Source organism: Pan paniscus, chromosome 7 (assembly GCF_029289425.2).
Source record: "Pan paniscus chromosome 7, NHGRI_mPanPan1-v2.0_pri, whole genome shotgun sequence".
In the NCBI taxonomy this organism is placed as follows: Eukaryota; Metazoa; Chordata; class Mammalia; order Primates; family Hominidae; genus Pan; species Pan paniscus.
In genome coordinates, this window is record NC_073256.2 from 95,128,410 (window position 1) to 95,141,969 (window position 13,560).

At 41.5% G+C, this 13,560-nt stretch overlaps 1 protein-coding gene across 5 annotated transcripts in view; it reads right to left on the reverse strand.

The window, feature by feature from the left end:
• Nucleotides 1–13,560, reverse strand: part of LOC134730983 (uncharacterized) — a 78,796-nt gene that overhangs the window by 51,606 nt on the left and 13,630 nt on the right. The window contains exons 3-4 of one of the 5 annotated variants that reach the window (XR_010112972.1): nucleotides 12,807–13,024; nucleotides 3,413–4,874 (exon numbers count right to left, since the gene is read on the reverse strand). Coding sequence is in view for 2 of the 5 variants with exons in the window: in XM_063606830.1 (XP_063462900.1) it covers nucleotides 4,596–4,874 (279 nt within the window). In the remaining 3 variants the exon portion in view is untranslated. Of the gene's footprint in view, nucleotides 1–3,412; nucleotides 4,875–5,244; nucleotides 5,284–6,459; nucleotides 13,025–13,560 lie in introns of those variants that run through there. The other 4 variants (XR_010112973.1, XM_063606831.1, XM_063606830.1 and 1 more) reach the window with 4 other exon arrangements.

The window sequence follows — 13,560 nt, forward strand, 5'->3', positions numbered from 1 at the left end:
CTTAAAGAGTGAGTACAGCTGAAGGAGCCAGGGAGCAGAAAGTATATGCGTTAGGTATGAGGAAGAAAATAGATTTTGGAAGTTATGAGAAATGTAGAGAGTGAGTTGAGCATAGTTTGTGATTTTTAGGGCCTCTAACAGTATTAAAGCAGCGGCAGACGCTGCACTCAGACATGAGGGCTAGGCTAAAACAGTAAGGTCAAGTTGTTTGGACAGAAAGGCTACAGGGTGTGGTCCTGGCTCTTGTGTAAGAATTCTGACCGCACTAACCACGCCTAGGAAGGAAAGGAGTTGTTGTTTTGTAGAAGGTGCTGGGGTTTGAGAGATCAGTTGGACACAATTGGCAGGGAGAGCACGTGTGTTTTTATGAGAATTATGCCGAGATAGGTAACAGATGAGGAAGAAATTTGGGCTTGATTGAAGTAATGGGGGCTGTCTGTGAAGCTTTGCAGCAGTACAGCCTAGGTAATTTGCTGAGCTTGATGGGTGTCAGGGTCAGTCCAAGTGAAAGCGAAGAGAGGCTGGGATTAAGGGTGCAAAGGAATAGTAAAGAAAGCATGTTTGAGATCTAGAACAGAATAATGGGTTGTAGAAGCAGGTATTGAGGATAGGAGAGTATATGGGTTTGGCATCACGAGGTGGATAGGCAAAACAATTTGGTTGATAAGGCGCAGATTCTGAACTAACTTGTAAGCCTTGTCTGGTTTTAGGACAGGTAAAATGGGGGAATGGTAGGGAGAGTTTATAGGTTTTAGAAGCCCATGCTGTAGCAGGCGAGTGATAACAGGCTTTAATCCTTTTAAAGCATGTTGTGGGATGGGATATTGGCCTTGAGCGGGGTAAGGGTGATTAGGTTTTAATGGGATGGTGATGGGCATGTGATCGGTTCCCAGGGAAGGAGTAGAGATGTCCTATACTTGTGGGTTAAGGTGGGGGGATATGAGAGGAAGACTCGAAGGAGGCTTTGGGTTGGGGAGAAGGGCGGCAATGAGATGTGGCTGTAGTCCAGGAATAGTCAGGGAAGCAGAGAATTTAGTTAAAGTGTCTCAGCCTAATAAGGGAACTGGGCAGGTGGGGATAACTAAAAAGGAGTGCTTAAAAGAGTATTGTCTAAGTTGGCACCAGAGTTGGGGAGTTTTAAGAGGTTTAGAAGCCTGGCTGTCAATACCCACAACAGTTATGGAGGCAAGGGAAACAGGCCCTTGAAAAGAAGGTAACGTGGAGTGGGTAGCCTCCGTATTGATTAAGAAGGGGATGGGCTTACCTTCCACTGTGAGAGTTACCCAAAGCTCAGCATCCGTGATGGTCAGGGGCTTCCGAGGCGATCGGGCAGTGTCAGTCTTCAGCCATTAAGCCGAGAAGATCTGGGAAGGAGTCAGTCAGAGAGCCTTGGGCCAGAGTTCCAGGGGCTCTGGGAGTGGCTGCCAGGTGAGTTGAACAGTCCGATTTTCAGTGGGGTCCCACACAGATGGGACATGGCTTAGGAGGAATCCTGGGCTGCGGGCATTCCTTGGCCCAGTGGCCAGATTTCCAGCACGTGTAGCAAGCTCCTGGGGGAGGAGGTTCTGGAGGAACGCCTTGCTGCTGTGGTTCAGGCGTTTGGAAGTTCTTGTGTGCTGGAGATGTGGCTGGGGTTTGTCTCACAGTGGAGGCAAGGAATTGCAACTTTTTTCTGTTATTGTACACCTTGAAGGTGAGGTTAATTAAGTCCTGTTGTGGGGTTTGAGGGCCAGATTCCAATTTTTGGAGTTTTATTTAATGTCGGGAGCAGATTGGGTAATAAAATGTATATTGAGAATACAGATGGCCTTTTGACCTTTTAGGGTCTAGGGCTGTAAAGCGTCTCAGGGTCGCTGCCAAATGAGCCATGAACTGGGCTGGATTTTTATATTTGATGAAAAAGAGCCTAAATGCCTCTGATTTGGGATAAAGAAAAAGGAGCATTAACCTTGACTATGCCTTTGGCTCCAGCCACCTTTTTAAGAGTAAATTGCTGGGCAGGTGGGGGAGGGCTAGTCACGGAACAAAACTGTAAGCCGGACCAGGTGTGAGGAGGGGAGGTGATAAAAAGATTACAGGGTGGAGGAGCAGAGGCTGAGGAAGAATTGGGACCTAGCTCGGCCTGGCGAGGAACAACCTGGGGAGGAAGGGAGAGGTCAGATGGGTCTGTAGAAAAGGAAGATTAGAAAGACTCAGTGACACTTGGGGTTGGGACTGGGGGGACAGGCGGGAGGGAAAGAAGGAAGATTTGGGACAAGCTGCACTGGACACAGAGACTAGGAAGGGACTGATGTGTAAAAGAATGCCTGGACGTCAGGCACCTCAGACCGTTTGCCTATTTTACGACAAGAATTATTTAGATTTTGCAGGATGGAAAAATTCAAAGTGCCATTTTCTGGCTATTTGGAACTACTGTCGAGTTTGTATTGGGGTCAAGCGGCATTGCAGAAGAAAATAAGGCATTTAGGTTTTAGGTCAGGTGTGAGCTGAAGAGGTTTTAAGTTTTTGAGAACACAGGCTAAGGGAGAAGAAGGAGGAATGGAAGGTGGGAGCTTACCCATAGTGAAGGAGGCAAGCCCAGAGAAAAGAGTAGAGACACGGAGAAGGGGTGGGGGGTTCTTGCCCTCCAGAAAAGCAGAGAAGGGGTTGAGGCAAGGAAATAAGGGATTGGGGCACAGAGATAAGAGGTCAGGGTGCGGAAATAAGGGATTGGGGCACAGAGATAAGAGGTTGGGGTGTGGAAATAAGCGATTTGAGGGGTTCTTGCCCCCTAGGAAAGCGGGACTTGCCGCTAAGGGTGAAGGAGAAGGGGTTGAGGGGTATTTGCCCCTGCCCCAGGAAAGCGGGACTTGCCACTAAGGGTGAAGGAGAAGGGGTTGAGGGGTACTTGCCCCTGCCCCAGGAAAGCGGGACTTGCTGCTAAGGGTGAAGGACCAAGGCAGGCGTCCCTGTGTGGTCTGACACCTTTGAAACGTGGGTGAATAATCAGAGAGGTGTCCCTGGAATTATCAAACACTAAGGGAAGGCTGGCTTCCCAGTCCGTGACCAGCGCCTAAGTTTTGGGTCCACGGATAAAACGTGTCTCCTTTGTCTCTACCAAAGGAATTGAAAGGAATTGAAATTAAGAGAAGGGAGAGATTGAAGTGTGGCGCCAAGATTGAAAGGAGAAAGAGGTTGAGGGATAGTGAGGGAGGTTGGAGAAGAGAGAAAAAAGAGGCCGCTTACCGGATTTGAAATTGGTGAGATGTTTCTTGGGCTGGTCAGTCTGAGGACCTGAGGTCATAGGTGGATCTTTCTCACAGAGCAAAGGACAAGAAGACAGGGGATTGATCTCCCAAGGGAGGTCCCCCGATCCAAGTCACGGCACCAAATTTCATACGCGTCCGTGTGAAGAGACCATCAAACAGGCTTTGTGGGAGCAACATGGCTGTTTATTTCACCTGGGGGCAGGCGGGCTGAGTCCAAAAAGAGAGTCAGTGAAGGGAGATAATGGTGGGGCCGTTTTATAGGATTTGGGATGGTAATGGAAAATTACAGTCAAAGGGGGTTGTTCTCTGGTGGGCAGGGGTGGGGGGTCACAAGGTGCTCAGTGGGGGAGCTTCTGAGCCAGGAGAAGGAAATTCACAGGGTTAATCACTCAGTTAAAGTGGGGCAGGAACAAATCACAATGGTGGAATGTCATCAGTTAAGGTGGGGCAGGGCCTTTTCACTTCTTTTGTGATTCTTCAGTTACTTCAGGCCATCTGGGCGTATATGTGCAAGTCACAGGTGATGTGATGGCTTGGCTTGGGCTCAGAGGCCTGACAATAGGGTTCTTTGCTTGGGGTCTTAAGGCTGGAATCCAGGTGTTGACTGGAGCTGCATTCTCATCTGGAGCTCAGAATTCACTTCCAAACACATTCAGATTGTTGCCAGAATTTGGTTCCTTACAGTTATAGGATGGAGGTTCCTGTTTTCTGCTGGCTGTCAACTAAAGGCCACCCAATATTTCCTGCCACATGGCACTCTCCACAACATTGGAAGTTGGCCCCTCCAAGGCCAGAAGAATCACCTGCACTTTGAATCTTTTTACATCTTTTAAGGGCTCGCCTGATTAGAGAAGACCCAGTCCAATAATCTTTCTTTTGATTAAAGTCAGTTGATTAAGGACCTTGTGATTGTACAGACTGGGTACACAGGAGAAGGGGATGGTAGAATTGTGTAAATGTAGGTGCTTTTATAAAAAATAACACTACCATAAAATGCTACTACATTTTATAAAAGGTTAGACTATTTTTGCTTCTTGAAACAACAGGGTTATTTCAACAGAATTTACTTGCATACATAACTGGTATATAATGTTATACTTCATTACCAAAAGCCATTGGATACCATATAATTTGGTCAAGTTCTGAAGCAGTCCTGCTATGAAAATGTTTTTTTGCTCTCCCAAATGTAAGCACACTATGCAACCAGAGAAAAAATAAATTACTTTTGGTTAGGTCAGCTCCTCCCTCCCTAACTCAACCACAAGGTCTAAGGGTATGCACACAAAACATCCAGATCCTGTGCCAGGCTGGAAGACACTGAGTCCACCATGGGATGGAAATGGGAATTCATAATGCTCCAATAAATATGGTGCCCATGTGCCAGCTGCTGTCTCTCACAGTATCCTGAGCACTACAGTGGCAACTGTCTTCCACAACTTCTCTATACTTTCCTGGACCGTTGAACTGGGTTATTGACAGATTTTTGCAGTACACTCTATGGCCTATATCTTTGAATAACCTCATTGTTATGGGTCTCTTACCACTTGCCTTAGATTTGGCCAGGCCCTTCCATGTAGAGCTGCACACTCTCTTCCATGTCCTTGGTTCCTCTTCCCATCTTGTTCCCTGGAGTTAGAATAATCAGAACATCACTTCAATTATCACCTCAGCTGGGCACCGTGGCTCACACATGTAATCCTAGCACTTTGGGACACTGAAGTGGAAGGATCACATGAGCCCAGGAGTTCAAGACCAGCCTGGGCAACATAGCGAGACCCTATCTTGACAAAAAAAGGTTTTGTGGATTTTTTTTTTTTTTTTTTAGTTGGCCAGGTATGATGTCACATGTGGTTCTAGCTACTCAGGAGGCTAAAAAGGGAGGATCACTTCAGCCCAGGAGATCGAGGTTACAGTGAGCCATGATAGCACCACTGCACTCCAGCCTGGGTGATAGACCGAAGCACTGTCTCAAAAAAAAAAAAAAATCAACACTTACCTAGATTTCTGTTATCTTGCTCTTCCTTTGGAATTGAGCCTTTTTGGATAAAAATACCAATCAGAATAACAAAAGTAGCAGTGACTTATTTAGTGCCAACCATATGCAAGGTACTCAGCTGCATATTTTACATTCATATAAGACTTTCAACAACTTTTGAATAAATTATTATCTTCATGTTACTTATAAAAAACTGCAAATCAAAGAGATTATGTAACTAGCACTAGATCACCTACCCGACAGACATAAAGGCTGGAATTCAAACTTGGGTTGAGCTACTCCCAAACCCCAAGTCCTTTCCTTTTTAATTAGGAGAGAATATTATTTGTTACCCAAACTAGGACACTTCTGAGACAATAGAGGGTCTCATTAATAATTGTAATTAATGATTATTATTGTTATGATAACAATCGAAATTATTAATAATGGACAGGAACCAAGCCTCTTCCAGGTACATCAAAAGGTATAATTTTCTTAATTGTAGCTATAACACCCTGAATATCCCAGGCCCTGTTTCATCAGTAAGAGACCTTTTAGTGACCAATCCAACAACTGGAGTGACTTTCTCAAGTGGGTCTCACCTTTCTCCCCTTCCTCCTTGATCAATAATGCACAGGTCACAGCATGCCTCAAGGCTATGCCTATTAAGATATTTCCTGTTAGTCTAAAGAAATGACATGAGTTTGAACTTAGTTGTAAAGCTTTGCAAGTCATTTTCACATTCTTCAATTTGTTTACCTGTAGCTCTGCTTCCCCAGTCATTAGCAAGATTTCTCAGTTGCATCCTAGAGACCAAGGAAGCTTCAGAATAACCGAGATTTTCTCTATTAAAGCTATACACACAGTTTCTAGCACAATGATAATCCCAAAAGAAGTTTTCACAATGTTTAGGGATTGTAATAAATGTAGACACACACATAAATATAATATCTTTGTGCAGATAAAGATACATACACGTAGACAGTTTTTACATGGCTCTCTCATATCTAGATCCGTACAGAGCATAAATATTTCTACATTTCATTTTAAGAATTCATTATTACATAAAAGTAAAAGTCTCATGAGTTGGGGCTATGGTACGACATTACACATGGCTCAGTATGCAGTGAGAACACTATAGAGAATACAAATAGAGCAATTTCAACTAACATGTCATCCCTAAGTCTACAGGTTCTGCAAATCCTATAGTAATATACCCAGTTAATTTCAGTTTCCTTTTCTATAAGTAATTTTTCAGAGGTATTCTATGGATTTTCTAATACTTTGAGATTCTCTTTTAGAAAGGGTTATGTGGATTTTTAAGCTAGGAAGATGCTATTTTAGGAAATGATCCTTTACCTGTGCTTCCTAGAAATACTTAATTTCACATTCCTAAGACATTTCACTTCCCCAGGGACTCTCATTCAATTCTTTGGATTTCTCAAACCCCTGAGGGAGCAAATATAAATTACCCTGGGATATTTCTTATTGATCTAGCCTTGCCCTCCATAGAAGACAAGAAAACAATAAATGAATTGTCTTTATAAATTATAGAATTAAAATATAAGTCTTCCATATAATTTTCCATCTTATTATTGTGGCTAAGCAGTAGTTAAGATTATCCCATAGGAAAAAATCTATATGCAGACAAATGTGGGAGACATACTTTCCATTTCTTCTCTCAGTACTTATTACCGTCTTAGAGCTTTTGAGAAGTTTGGCAATAAAGAACCCAGAAGAATTTGACTATAAAATCCTTTTCCCAAAAACACCTTCAAGGATCTCACTGGGCTGCAATTACATGGAATACACTGGGAAATGCTCTTTTAAATGACAAAAAAAAAAAAAAAATCTTGAGACTGGTTTAGTGTGTGATCATGTCTTCCACTACAGACAAAGGAAAATTAAAACACAGAAAATGCAGATACATATAACACTGAAACATCTCCTCCTACCTAAGCCCTAAGGAGGGAGGCTGAGTCCTAAACTGTGTATTGAGCAAGGGGCAAATCACAGCAGTGGGAAGTCCCTTATGGTGAGGTCTGGGTAATCCCATAACGAGATATTTCCCAGCTCCCCTGGGGCTGGCATCTACAACAAGAACACCTTAACATCAATTACCCATTCTCTGGAAGTAGAGGTAGAACCACAAACTCTGCATGGATCTTTAAAAGGAGCAGTTCAGCAAAGTGGCTAGGGTAAGTTTCATGGTCAACATCAGAGCAGGGGCAATATCAGGGTAGAGAGCAAGGTGAAGTTTGTTTTCACTGTAATGCTGAAAGGAAAGTTTCATGTTGACCAGCAGTGATAGTGATGAAGCAAATAGGTTGGGGAAGGACAACTGATGGGGCCAAATCTTCCAGGTGTTTCTTAGAAAACACCTGCAGGAAGAACCTCAGCCAGAAAACCCAGCAGTAAGGAGATGACAATTCCCAGGGCCAGGTGGAAATGAGGAGTCATCAGAAAGATGGATAAGAAGTCACTGCTTAACCATGATTTGTCATTTGGGAAAAACATATGTTCATGGTACGGAGTCTATCTGCAGCAGAAGAAAATCAATATTCTCCTCTTTTTTCTTTCCAGAGCCCACCCAAAAAAGCTTATCAAAAAATTCTGTGCCTGGTACTTGTGGCCCCTTTCACAGGGTTTGAATGGGCTTTCCAATGGTGGTCCCACTGCTCACTTAAAGGATGCCTAGAGCAGGATTTCTCAACCTCAGCATCACTGGCATTTTGGGCCAGATTAATAAATATTTGCTTTGGATGGCTATCCTGCATTGTAGAGTGTTGAGCAATGTCTCTGTTTTCTATCCATTACATGCTACTAGTACCCCTTCAATTGTGACTACCAAAAAGAGCTGTGGACATTGCCAAATGTTTTCTAAGGAGTAAATTCACCCCTGGTTGAGACTAGAGAAAGGCTATAAAACTCTCGTAATTTACATGAAAATAAAAAATGGACTGTATTTATAACAATAACCTTTAGCAGGAGGTTTGAGGTTGAGGTTAATGGAGTAGTGGTGGGAATTTGAAATCCTCTTCCACATTCGCCTGCTACATCCCAAAAGTTGGTTACATTTAGGGGAGTTTTATCCAACATTTATTGTATTTGATATTATTTATTGTGTGTTGTTTTTTGCCATGTCTCAGTTATCCATTGCCTAGGCTAATTTTTTTCCTCAGTGAGGTTGCCAATTTTTGTGTGAGTGGTGTTAGGTAAGTAGGTTCATCTGCCATAGGCTGGGTTAGCCTGAAGCATATCCTTCAATGGGAACTAGGACATACATGTGTATGTCCTAAAGAGTTCTAGTGGTTATGATTTGTGAAGGGAAATATACATTGTTCATGGTCATCTATGCTAGAGAATTAACCTATGGTAATAGGTGTGAATTAACCACAATTGCAGAGTGTAATGAGGTTTGTTGTTTCAGTAAATTTATGGGGAGAGAGGACTTTAGAAGCTAGTTTCAGATAGAATCAGCAGATGTAAATTTGTTAAGTTGGAAGGATGTTTTATAACTGCCACTACAAAGAATGCAGATTTAGGATGGGATCAAATGAGAGGCCAGAAGCTAACACATGGACGGGAATTCGAAAATAGTTGACTGGTATCCCAAGATGTAGGCTGAATACATAACAGCTAGGCTTTAATTTCACTTTTCTGTTTATTTGTTCTGTAGTGTGTGCATGTTTGTGTTTGTGTATGTGTACATACATCTATGTGTGTCTAAACAAATACATGCATATATTAGAAATATATATAAAAGAAAACAAATATATATGTATTTTCTATATATCTGCTAATATACCCTGACACATGGCAATAACAAAATGAGCTGAAATTTATAGCCTTTTACTCTGAAAATTCTAGTATCATAAATTTCAAAAATCCCTGGATCTAGATGATGGATATGTGGGATCATTGTACTGTTTCATATCCATGTTTTTATTAGTTTGAAATCTCCGTGATACAAATAATTTTTTTTTTTTAAGTCAGTTGACACTGTTTTCTGCAAAACTAGATGATATGGTTTGGCTCTGTGACCCCATCCAAATCTCATCTAGAATTGTAATCCCCAATTACAATTCTAGTGAAGGGCCTGGTGGGAGGTGACTGGATCATGGGGGCACTTCCCCCTTACTGTTCCGTGATAGTGAGTGAGTTCTCACCAGATCTAGTTGTTTGAAAGTGTGTGGCACTTCCTGCTTCTTTAGCGCTCACTCTCACGCTCTCTCTGTCTTTCTCTCTCTCTCTCTCTCTCTCTCTCTGAATCCTACAGCCATGTAAGGTGTGCCTTGCTTCCCCTTCACCTTCTGCCATGATTATAAGCTTCCTCAGACTTCCTCAGCCATGCAGAACTGTGAATCAATTAAACTTCTTTTCTTTGTAAATTACCCAGTCTCAGGTAGTTCTTTACAGCAGTGTGAGAATGGACTAATACACTAGCTATTCTATTTGGCAGCATATAACAGTTACACTGTTTAAGCAGAAAGGGACATATTTTTTGCAAGTCCAGAGTCAGATTCCTAGTTGAAACTTTCAAAAACAATGCAAAATTTCCATGATATTGTAAACACTTAGTTATTCAAACTATATTTTAGATCATAGTTATGAACTTTCTAAAGAAATTGTACTTCTCTTGCATGCAATACATTTTGGATTTGAGCCCTTCGTTTTATTAAAATGCAAAGTAACTATGCCATCTTGCTCTTTATGAAAATTCAATTACATTGAAAATCAACTAGAGAATATTGCCTCTGAGTTTAAGGTGATTTAGGAAGCCAAAAATGTATGCAGATTATGAGGGAAGAAATTAGACAAAATAATAATGGCAGCTATAATTTGCTCATCACTTGAGGGTTTACAAATCACTTTCATGTACATAATCTTACTTTCTTCATCCAATGTTCTGCCTCCTGCCCCCTGACCTTCCAACCTGCCAAATAAGATTTCACCAGTCCATGAGTAAAATCAGGAGAAACTATTTAAATATTTAATGGTAAACTACATTTACCAATATATCGATTTTCTTTGTCCCTAGATTACATAATTCATACAAAAAATGTGTATGACCTTCAAACACTCCTATCCCACCATTCAAGCAATCAAGTCATAGTTAAGAACCAAAAAAAAAAAAAAAAAAATCTGCTGTTTGGGATTCTATATAAAGGACTGGCAGTTCTATCTGAATTCATCTCACATGGAATTCCCATATTGCTTAACTATAAAATAATACAATTAGACCACAGTAGGGAAGTGATGTTCTACACATTTCTAGACTCCTGTCCAGCTTCTTGCCTTGAAAGGCATTTGAAGGAGCTATACTAAATCAAACTATAGTGCTCAGACATGGGTCTGCAGGTTGTGAATAATATACATTGCCCTCTCTCCTCACGTTCATAAGGTGACCTGCTCATGGTGCCCTTCAAGTTCCTCAATGCTCCTTCCTGGTCTATTAATTGTAATGAACTATCAGACATTTTAATATTATAAGAAAGAGCTCAAAATAAATGGAAAACCTCATGTATTTCACTGATTGACTAAATCTGCCAAACGATATTTTATCCGATTAATTTTGAGAGACAACCCACTTATTGAAATAAAAAGCATTAATGTCTCCACTGTTCTACTTTATTATTGATTAAATTAAATTCAAGAAGCTTCAGAATGTGGAATGCATTAGCCAATATTAGACTATTTTCCATATGATTAAAAGCATACTTAGCGGTACCATAAAAAGTTTCCTTGCCATGAGCCAACTGACCATATATATTAGGTGAAATTCCAGAAGATTAACAATCGATTTTCCAAGCACAAATTGTGTGGGAAGTTGCAACTCCAAAGACAATTAGTACATTAAGGCAAGGACTATAATGAACAAACCAACTTTTTAAAAAATGTGCAGAGGTAAAAAATGAATCTGGTTCAAATTCTTGAGAAAGAGACCTAGAGTAACAAGTTAACAATACAATTACTAAGGGAATATCAATTGTTAAGAAAGAGAAATAATTGCAAGAAGGAACTAGACTCAACAGACTGATCTCAGGTTTCCATTGTACATGCAGGATAACAAATCAATGAGGGCCTGTCAGTTAAATTTGCCATATCAAGCAGTTCCACACATAATTACATCATACATACAACAGATGTGACTTCCTTCCAGGAAAACAAAAAGGTAGCAAAGAAATGAACTGGTTTAAATACACAGTCTTGAAAATAAGGCTACATATCTAATCCATAATGAAGACAGGCATAAAGTAAACAGAAGTTTGCCTAATGAAATTCTGACCACTTGCAAATGTAATCTTTTACTTTTCAAATTTTATTTTCTCATATTCTATTTTGGGATATTTGAAATTCTCATTTAGGAGTGTCACATAAAGATAAAATTTAGATTGAAAAGGATGGCTAATGTTTCCTTCAAGTGTCAACTTATTTGAAACAACAAACAATAAAAATTCTGACTTCCAGAATCACACAGACCCATAGAACACCTTTAGCGTTTGGTAAAGAAGTTCATGAGATGTGGACAGAGAATGGGTTTCTATGGACTAGATTGTACAGTAACCCCCTTGCTATCATGAAGGATGAATCAATGCATGCGGAAGAATGTCTTGGGAAGGGAAGTTTGTGGAAGGAGCTTTATCATCTCTCTGGGGGTGTTTGATGGTCAGCATCCTCTGCCTGGTAACCCACAAGAAGGTGAGAGGGACAGCCAGAGGTACCTGACCAGAGACCTGGACTTTCCCCTTTTCAACCAAACCGTGCTTCTCTTCCACTCTTAAATACACTTTGAGCTCCAATAGAGGCTTGAATAATCCTTTTAAAAAATGCCAAGTAAGTGGCCAGGCGCGGTGGCTCAAACCTGTAATACCGGCACTTTGGGAGGCCGAGGCGGGCGGATCACCTGAGGTCAGGAGTTTGAGACCAGCCTGGCCAACATGATGAAACCCCGTCTCTACTAAAAATACAAAAATTAGCTGGGCGTGGTGGTGTGCACCTGTAATCACAGCTACTCAGGAGATTGAAGCAGGAGAATCACTTGAACCCGGGAGGCGGAGGTTGCAGTGAGCCAAGATCGCACCACTGCACTCCAGCCTGGGCGACAGAGCAAGACTCCATCTCAAAAAGAAAAATACAAAAATTAGCCAGGCGTGTTGGTGCGTGCCTGTAATCCTAGCTACTCTGGGAGCTGAGACAGGAGAATCTGTTCAATCCGGGAGGTGGAGGTTGCAATGAGCCAAGATCGCACTGCACTCCAGCCTGGGTGACGCAGTGAGACTCCGTTTAAAAAAAAGAAAAAAAAAAGTCAAGTAAGAATCCTAAAAGGGTAGAAAAGAGGACCAGGAGTTGTAACTTTATTTAATTAACTTGTTCCCTTAACCACACAAAAACATCAGAAAATACAACGTCTCCATCCAGGACTTTGGAGGAAACTTTCTTCATGGGAATTTTCTTGTTCCCTAACCCAATTTCCCTAACCAGACCCTTCCCTTTCCTTCCCAAAGCAGCACTTCGATCCTCTCTCTCCTTGGAGAGCTCACCTTTCCCCAACTCTCCTCTTACTTCCGGGAAAATCCTACCTTTCCCATGTGAGAAAGAAGTCTATTGATGTCCTCATCTCTTTGTGCGTATTGCAAACTCTGCCACCTCAGACTTCAACAAGATGTTAATGGAAGTTTTCCTTTGTCCAGGCTTCCACTGCATCTGAGGGAAAGCCATGAGCTGTGTGCCATGAGTAGAAGAAGCCAGGAGAAGCTCTTGATAAATGATGGCTGCAGCCATGTTCGCTTAGAATTGCCTAAAGAAAGGGAGTACAATCTCACAAGAGAAAAGTAGTTTCCATCATAGGGTCTTTCTCCTACTCTGAGAAATAAGACAGTGGCCTTATTGTGCTCAAGGATTGTTGCTTCCTTCCTGCCCTGCTTTAATTGGAAGTACTCCCCTGTCATATGAAGGAATAATGGCTCTCCCTGAGCCAACAATCACTGGGGGTGCAAACACCAAATGGGTTCTCTCAGACCCCAAATGCTCTCTGCAGTGGTGGGGAGGGGGAGAGTTGGTTAATCTTGCCATGTACAGAGATTCCCTTTATGGAGCTTAAAATTGTGTTCTTCGAAATAGCAAAACACAACTACAGAATTGCTTGACCCATAGTTATTTTTACGAACAAGGTTTTTGTGTCACCATAATGGCTGAGTTATTAGTAAAATAGTTAGACAATGCAGTCATAAAAATCGCAGGTCTGCAAATGACAAAAAAAAAATAGACCAAATACTTATAGGTACATTATTGTGAATAACTTAACTATCAATGTAACTGAAGACTCTTCCACCA